General features: G+C 39.6%; 3 protein-coding genes across 3 annotated transcripts; 2 read left to right on the top strand and 1 right to left on the bottom strand.

Annotated features, from left to right (window-relative positions):
- On the top strand, positions 1–4858 carry LOC132170441 (fumarylacetoacetase). The gene is made up of 14 exons (XM_059581432.1): positions 1–311; positions 1039–1117; positions 1334–1392; positions 1485–1609; positions 1684–1758; positions 2385–2457; positions 2694–2793; positions 2878–2937; positions 3115–3185; positions 3315–3377; positions 3604–3668; positions 3889–3985; positions 4146–4271; positions 4521–4858. The coding sequence occupies exons 1-14, from the start codon at positions 108–110 to the stop codon at positions 4581–4583; spliced, it is 1260 nt and encodes a 419-aa protein (XP_059437415.1). The 5' UTR covers positions 1–107; the 3' UTR covers positions 4584–4858.
- A 1150-nt stretch (positions 4859–6008) lies between these two features.
- LOC132171808 (BAG family molecular chaperone regulator 5, mitochondrial) lies at positions 6009–7107 on the top strand. Its single transcript, XM_059583210.1, has one exon. It carries the CDS (start codon positions 6252–6254, stop codon positions 6930–6932), a length of 681 nt encoding a protein of 226 aa, XP_059439193.1. The 5' UTR covers positions 6009–6251; the 3' UTR covers positions 6933–7107.
- A 360-nt stretch (positions 7108–7467) lies between these two features.
- On the bottom strand, positions 7468–7788 carry LOC132170163 (uncharacterized). The gene has a single exon (XM_059581056.1). It carries the CDS (start codon positions 7786–7788, stop codon positions 7468–7470), a length of 321 nt encoding a protein of 106 aa, XP_059437039.1.
- Positions 7789–8512: the final 724 nt, after the last annotated feature.

The following is an 8512-nucleotide window of genomic DNA, read 5'->3' as shown; positions in this document are numbered from 1 at the left end:
GGCCAAATTCCACGCTCTAGCTTTTGTTCCTTCTTCACTCTGTTACTCTCCTAGTCGGAGCTTCAACTTCGCGCTACGACGCCTTTTGGAACCAACCAACCAACCAAATGGCTCTGAAATCGTTCATCGAGGTCCACCCGGACTCTCACTTCCCCATCCAGAACCTCCCGTACGGTGTGTTCAGGCCCGTACCGGGTTCGGCTACTCGACCGGGCGTGGCGATCGGGGACTACGTGCTGGACCTCTCGGAAATCGCCTCAGCGGGGCTCTTCGACGGTACGATCCTGAAGAACTCCGATTGCTTCTCTCAGGTTCGTGTTGATTCTTACTTAACCGTGTATTAGTGCCTGATTCATGCAGGTAGCTCTCGCTAAACGCTGTCGTTTCTGCTGTTATTTGATTGTAATTTTGAGAATCATCTGAATTTCCGTGCAACTTATGGTACGTGAAAGTCGGTCCTACTCTGTTTTTCAAGAAAACCGGAGCGATAGAAAAGAAAGGCGATAGTAATAGAAACGAACATCGAATGCTTTTTTGCGTAGAATTTGATTAAATTGATCAAATCAACTGGTCCAAATGCTTTGGAACTATTTAATTCAGGTTGTGTTCCTCATTCAGGTTCCACTCTGTTTAGTTGTTGAGAAACTGGATGAAAAGAAGAGAAGGATTGATCAAAATAAGCATCTAATACTTTTTGTGGTACCAAATTCGAATAAAATGAACAAATCAACTGGTCTAAGTGCATTAGAACGGTTTACTTTACGTTGAGTTTCGATATTGGCCAGGAATCATGAGAACTTCATTACATTTTGTTTCTTGAAAGCAACCAAAGAGCATTATGATTTAATTATTATGCGGATCTTCTTCTATTACTGCCATGATTGCGATAGCTTGCTGATGAATACGCGTGTCTTCACAATTCGATTTGGCGGAGAATATATGCTTATTATCTCATGCTCTTTTGATAATTTAACTTGGGAGTTTGGGCAGAGAATTGTTAGCTAATTGTTTGAAAATTTTCGATGGTTTTATTGCCAGCTTAATTTAAACAAGTTCGTGGCTATGGGACGATCTGCTTGGAAAGAAGCTCGTGCTACGCTTCAAAGACTATTGTCATGTATGCTAACTATCAGTTTAATTGGTGTTTTAATTCAGTTTCCATTTCTGCCTAGCAATGCCGAGGAAAAAAGAAATGCTGAATTTACTTAAAGAATTGCAATTCTTTGGTCCTTCAAAAAGACTGAGTAATTAATTCATTTTGTGTTGTGGCAAAAAGCTCATGCTGAGTTATATTCAAAGAAAATAATGAAAACTTGATTCTCTTCTGGTGCAGCTACTGAACCAGCTTTGCGTGATAATGCAGCTTTAAGGCAGAAATCACTCGTGCCTATGGTAATACACATGTATAGTCCCAGCTGATGATCTGTAATCTGCCTAAAGGTGTTTGCCTTTCTAATGTTGATTATTTTTGTCTAAATTGTTAGAACAAGGTAGAAATGCTTGTTCCTGTTGCAGTAGGGGATTACACAGACTTCTTTTCGTCCATGCACCACGCAAAGAATTGTGGGACCATATTTCGTGGACCAGAGAACCCAATTCCAGCAAACTGGTATTCTGGCTTTGGTATTTATGACTGACGCCCCCTTCTTTTTCTAAGCTGAGAAAGTGTGATTTGATTTTCAGGTTCCACATTCCCATTGCTTACCATGGACGAGCATCATCTATTGTTATTTCTGGAACAGACATCATTCGACCAAGGTTTGAGAATATTAATCTAAATTAATTTTAGTCTTTGCTTTTGATAGCCGTAAACATAGATTGAGCAACAAATGTCACTAATCATAATTATAAAGAAAGGAACAAACACGCAGAATGACAAAAATGCTGGTTATGGAATCTATTACAACATGGACATTGCACTTATACAACCATTTTATAGATTCCTATGAAGTAATATATTGATGTATATGTGTGTGCGCAGGACTATGAGTCTGTGAGACACAGAGTATGTATGCATGTGATAGGTGGATTTATTCTGTTTGGTTTTATATGCAGTATCTGTTGCATGCATAACATCTCATGCTTATTGAGGCGAAGTAACATTTCCACTTTGGTGTGAGGTGGAACTTGAGCCTCAACTCTCAAGTGCACCTTATTAATTTATTTGCAATTCAATGGGTCTTTTGGATTAACTTATCCTTCCTTGAATTTATGCACTAATGACCAAGACTGGGATGGAACTATATCCATTTCTAATTCAAATGATGAATCTGGTTCCTTAATATACTGATTCAAGTTGGGCAAATTTTAGAGGGACAGTGTTCCCACACTCCATAAGTGTGTGAACTTTTATCTCATGCAGTTTTAAATTTTGATTCTTCCAGAGGTCAAGGTCACCCGACTGGCAAGACTCCATATTTTGGACCTTCAGTGAAGCTAGACTTTGAGCTCGAAATGGTTAGTCTTTTATAGATACTCACCTGATCATATTGTTTTCTTATAATCAAATGGACATTGAACTACAATTTTAGAATATAGAACTCAGTTAGTTCCCATTTTCATTAAATTCTAGCAAATCTTCTTTCTTTTCAGTTGTGGTTATGCTAGTTTTTCTTCAGCTAACTGTTTCCTTGTTGCTCAGCATTATGACTCATTCCACTTGTTATCCTTTATGTGTCTTGTGTTTCTTGCAGGCTGCTATTGTTGGTCCTGGCAACGAATTAGGAAAACCTGTGGATGTTAATGAGGCAGCAGATCATATATTTGGACTTGTGTTGATGAACGACTGGAGTGGTACTAATACTCTTTCGTGCATCACTTAGTGATTTTGTTTGTATAATATTTGATGCTGTATTGATAAGAAGTTGGTTTTGACAGCTAGAGATATTCAGGCGTGGGAATATGTGCCTCTCGGTCCTTTTCTTGGGAAGAGTTTCGGTGAGAAAATTTAATTTTTACTTCTCCTTTCAAATTCCATTTGGCAAAGTTGAAGTTCAGGATACAAGCACTATGTCTACTCATTGTCTCACTAATTATTGCACATGTACTTCGATTACAAGCGATTCTTTAGCCCAGAGAAAACTGAAGTTACTTTGTCTTATGTAATCTTTTTAGGTACTACTGTATCCCCTTGGATTGTAACACTAGATGCTCTTGAACCTTTTGCTTGTGATGCGCCCAAACAGGTAGCTTATCATCACAACCATTTACAACGCGAATGTTTTTGAGTTCGTTATATTACTCCCTAATTTCTTGCACTGAATTTCTTCTGGCATGGCAAACATGCTTTATATGATGCATGCTTTAAATTGCAGGAACCTCCTCCATTGCCATATCTGGCCGAAAAGATATCCAAGAACTATGACATTGCTTTGGAGGTAGTATTTAGCTGCTTTTTGTATGTATATCATCCGATGGTTTTTCGATCTCTTGTAGATTATCTTTGCTTTTTATATTGTGGTATAGTGTTCCCCTATTTCCAGTGATCAATTTGCTGTAGTCTTTTTTGTATGTCTTATAGCAATGCGTTTTGCTTTAGAGTTAATATGGTCCAATTTTATTGTATTCTTAAGAGAATGATGAAACTGTCACTCTTGCTGCAAGGTTCAAATTAAACCTGCTGGACAAGACGAATCGCATGTGGTCACAAGAAGTAACTTCAATCATTTGTAAGGAGTTCAATTAAGTTCGCCCCTTTTACTTAACAGAATGTTAACAACTTCCTAGAAATTAAACTTTAACATACGTGTATATATCTTATTCGATATTTTTTTCATAAAATATAGTCATATGAATCGAAGGAAATAAGATTTCTGTTATCTTATTGTGCATTTGTGTATATTATGAGTTGGTGCTTATGTTATGCATCGCAAATTTCTTTTATTGCAGATATTGGACATTGACCCAACAGCTTGCACACCACACCATTAACGGTTGCAACTTGAGGCCTGGTGATCTCCTTGGAACTGGGACCATCAGTGGACCAGTACGGTTTCATCTTTTTTTAATTTTAATTTTATTTTCATTTTGCTATTTCATAAGGTCATACTGCTGGAATTCTGCTGATTTTGTTATCAAATTATTGTTTTAGCTTGAGTTAGAAGTCTATGATTCCTGTATTCATCCACCACTTGTGTTTCCCACAGGAGCCAGAATCTTTTGGATGCTTGCTAGAGCTAACGTGGAATGGGCAAAAACCGCTAACCTTAAATAGGACAAGTCGAAAATTCCTAGAAGATGGAGATGAAGTGACTTTTACCGGTTGTTGCAAGGTTCTTAATCATACAAGTTCTATCATCTCTCAATTCCCCTAAGCATATTGTTGTCATCTTTTCACTATCATTCCCTTGTGAATTCATGCATGTATCTTCTTGACATCAATTTTCAAGAGATTTTCTAAATTTAACCGTTAAACATACGTCATGTGAAATGAACTTAGATGTCAGACTTCAGCGTCGTGCTTGATGTTTTAAACTATAAAACATGTAGAACTAACTGCTTGGAACTTAACATCCTTGCAGGGAAACGGTTACAATGTCGGGTTCGGGACATGCTCCGGAAAGATTATTCCATCACACCCTTAAGGACAAATGTTGTTTTTCTGTGATGAAAGCAAAGCCTAGTAAGATCTCATCACCTCAACTCGGATTGGATTTGCTGCAACTGGACTAGAATTGATGCATTTCTTTTTTGTCTATGCTCCTGTAATGTTAATGTACTTTGTGTGTGCTTAATGGAGAGTTAAACTGTTTGATGAACATGTCTAACGTCTCTCTCTCTCTCTTTTGATGCGGCATTCTAAGCAAATGATAATTTCCTGTTCTAGTTTGGTATTGAAGTAGATCATTGGATTTTTTGAGTTCTCCTCCCAGTGTGGTTCCGCCGCTGAGGAATTTTTTAATGTGATTTGGTGCAAGTCAGTAAGTCTCTGAGTCCATCTAATTTCCAGGAACAATTTGATGATGTTTTAGATATTAGAACTAAGAAGTGCCCGTTTTGCTTCTTTTTTAGCTTTCCCTAGTTCTGCGTTGTGAGTGTATATTTCTTGATTCGGTCGGTATTGGTAAAATGCTATACATGACCGTGATCACACATTTTTCTCCATTTGATGATGGGGCAGTCTTTGAAATATTTTTTTTAAAACAAGAGTTGATTGGCCACACAGTGAAATAAAAACTGGTCATGGGTAATTGTTAGGATGGCCACACACTCAATAGGTGGTTCAATCACTTTCAAACTGATCAGTCGATCTATCCTGAACCAAAACTAGTCATAACCAAAGACAATTCGGCCTCCTTCAAATTGCCTTTTGAGGTGGCCCAACCCAGCATTGATGCCACGAGAAAAGAAAGTGTATTGCACTCACCGGATCGGATTAGGATCCCCAGCAATAGCTGGGGAATTGCTCATAAGGTTTTTTGTCAATTTGAACCGTTTGATTTCATTCAACCGTCTAAAATTCGTCATGTGTCCCCCTCAAAATAAAATATTATTTACATTTTAAAAAATAAATGTAAACTAAATAAAATAAAATAAAATAAAATAAAAAATTTAAAACCACCCCATTTTCCCATATAAGCCACCCCAGCTTAGCCAGTTGGGGGTGGTTGGGGCTTATGAGGGTCTTTGGGGTGGCTTTGGCCCCAGGGGATGGTTTGGGTTCAGCCACCCCTTAAGGTCAAATCTAAAAAAACTTGATTTGGGTTTGGCCCTAGGGCCCAACTGGCCCTTTCGGCCACCCCATGGCTGAGTTGGGGTGGCCAACCATCTTATATTTTTAAATTATTTTTTATTTTTAAATTATTTTAGTTTACATTTACTTTTTAAAATGTAATTAATATTTTATTATTTTATTTTGAGTGAAACACTTTGCGAGTTGTAGACAGTTATATAAAATTAGACGACAAAAAATCTGATGAACAATTTTCCGATCATTGCTGAGAATCAGATCCCACTGGATCCGAATACCACAAAATCCATTGAACACATGGAAGTACGTGCACAACCCATTTCAGATTTCAAATGCCATCATGTTCAAACACGAAGGAAGCCCACTCATAAGAAAAAAAGCAGAGCCGTGGGTCCCGTGTCAAAACGGCTCGTATTAGGCGCCAAGACCATTCAAGAAGCGTCCTACAGGCTACAGTAGTAGGAGGAAACCATTTGAATATTTATGTATTGAATTAGAATTGTCGGCCACACCCTTCACTCACTCACTCACTCGCTGTCCCTTTCTGGCAAATCACTCGGCCATGAAAAACTCTCGCAAAGCCAGCTTTTTCTCTTCCTCTTCCACCACTGTCACATACACTTTCCATAATGACCACTCTACCCCTCCACCCCATCCCAATTCCACCGGAATTCCCATCCAGACCTCCTCGGAAACAGCCCAAATCCCCATCACCGTCCATCTCCCCCAACAAACCGATCCCAACGCCGCCACCAAAATCCAATCCGCCTACCGGGCCCACATGGTCCGCACCCTGTACAAAAAAATCTCAGCCGTCAACTCCGAGGCCGACCAACTACAGCGCCTAATCCAACGGCAGGAAACGGTGGATGCCGTTCGGAGCAACGACCGCGAGAAGCTGAGGATGAACGAGGCCCTGATGGGTTTGCTGCTGAGGCTGGACTCGGTGCCCGGGGTCGATCCAACGGTTAGGGAGGCGAGGAGGAAGGTCAGCCGCCGGATCGTGGCGTTGCAGGAGATACTGGACGGGATTTCCGATGCCAAGTTGGGTGATGATTGTTGTTATCCTTATCATACACCGTGGGGTTATGGATATTATGATGGGTTTATGAGGAATTGGGACGACGTCGTTGCGGAGATGGAGGAGGGGGTCTGTAGGGAACGAGGGGGTGACGAGTTGGAGAGGTTTTGTGCTCAGCATCTGGGGTTTCGGTGCTTGCAGAGGTTTCTGCGTGAGCCCTGATCTTGTGTGGTATGGGTACAGCTTACCTTATGTATGTGTCCAATTTGTCTTCTCGCTTCTGGATGATCTTGGATGACCCAAATTATCATTACTATAAACCGTTGTTAAAAGAACCTTAAAAGCCGTACAATCTAAGACTATCCTTCGACATAATAATAAGAATAATGTAAATTAATTTTAATTTCTGAATATTTTAATATCATCTGATAATTTATAATAATAATCGATTATGTTTTTCACCCATCCCATTAATTAAAATGGGTGGTAATTATAATTTCACATCTTACAAATAAAAATATTTGATTCAATATAAAGTATTTTGAATTTGTTTGTTTTGTGCTTTGCGTTTTTGTTTTGAAATGAAAAAAATGTTATCAAACAAACCAATTCTCTCTCTCTAAATAATAGTACGAAAAGGAAATTGGAAACATCACAGAAAACTTTCTACAGAATGCATGGTATCATATATATATATATATATATAGGATGCTTATTTATATGTCTAAAGCCAGAGAGTTGTGGGAAACTCATCTAATTAAGCCGGCGCCGCACAGCTGCATTTGCACCGCGACAGGCATTTCTTGCAATCGGAGAGCTTTGGGCTTCCGCCGTAACAATCACACCTCTTCACACACACAGACCTTGGGCGACCGCCCCACAAGCATCCCGCCATGCAGCGTATGGCCGGCACGCATGACGGACAACCGAACTTCAACTGATCAACGATGCAGACTCTGCACTCGCCGCCGTTTGCTTGGCAAGCCTGCGCCGGCGAAATCGCCGGCCATATCATCAGCAGCATCATTGACACCAGAGCCAACTTCGCCTGCTGCTGCTGCTGCTGCTTCCACCCCATCATCTCTTCTCTTCAAACGAAATATTTTCTTTTGCGGTGCTTTTCATAGCTTCTTATAATTTATAGAGCTGATCATAATCTGATCAACTGGGAATTCTTGCAACCATAGATGATGATCCAACGGTCATTGAATGGGAGAGATGGGTTGCTTGCTCTAGGCCTTCGTGAATCGTGACCATTGAATTACCAATTACCTCAATAACTGCCATTAAATGGTCTGCCATTCATGTCTTGGTTTGCTCAACAGCTTATCTCATCGTTAACCTCTCCCTCTAGAGTCTACAACATGATCGACTTCCTCAGCCACCACCGCCTTGCCTATTATTCCGAAATAGTTTTCCTTTAAATTAAGGTATGGACTTTCAGGGACGGACGAGGTTTCAATTTGGGGAGGGTTTAAGGGCCAAAATTTTTTTGGGGAGAGACCAATTGACAAAAAAAAACACTAATTTTTTTTTTTTTTTTTTACCTTAATTTTTTTTTTCTTGTCATTTGGGGGGAATTGGGCCACTCCTGATCCCCTTGGGTCCGTCATTGGGGACTTTCTTCATTATTTGTAGCATGTGAAAATTCAACGCCCTTAAAATAACACTAACAAATTTGAAGAAAAATAGTACGTAAGAATTTGGTAACCTTTGGAGATTGTTGCTTAAGTACTTGAATTGAGTAATCCAAAATTCAAACTTTAGCGTTTTGTTGAATTTGCAATCTTAGAATCAATCCT

This window comes from Corylus avellana, chromosome ca2 (genome assembly GCF_901000735.1).
Source record: "Corylus avellana chromosome ca2, CavTom2PMs-1.0".
Classification (NCBI taxonomy): domain Eukaryota; kingdom Viridiplantae; phylum Streptophyta; class Magnoliopsida; order Fagales; family Betulaceae; genus Corylus; species Corylus avellana.
Note: the sequence above shows the minus strand (reverse complement) of the source record. Positions and strands in the feature narration are given on the sequence as shown.

Bases quoted from the DNA above. Each gene is read 5' to 3' on its own strand.
- LOC132170441 (XM_059581432.1), top strand. From the start codon at position 108: ATGGCTCTGAAATCGTTCATCGAGGTCCACCCGGACTCTCACTTCCCC. The intron at 1,610-1,683 runs GTATTCTGGCTT...TTTGATTTTCAG, and splicing joins AACCCAATTCCAGCAAACTG to GTTCCACATTCCCATTGCTT. The intron at 3,378-3,603 runs GTAGTATTTAGC...TCTTGCTGCAAG, and splicing joins ACTATGACATTGCTTTGGAG to GTTCAAATTAAACCTGCTGG.
- LOC132170163 (XM_059581056.1), bottom strand. From the start codon at position 7,788: ATGGGGTGGAAGCAGCAGCAGCAGCAGCAGGCGAAGTTGGCTCTGGTG.
- LOC132171808 (XM_059583210.1), top strand. From the start codon at position 6,252: ATGAAAAACTCTCGCAAAGCCAGCTTTTTCTCTTCCTCTTCCACCACT.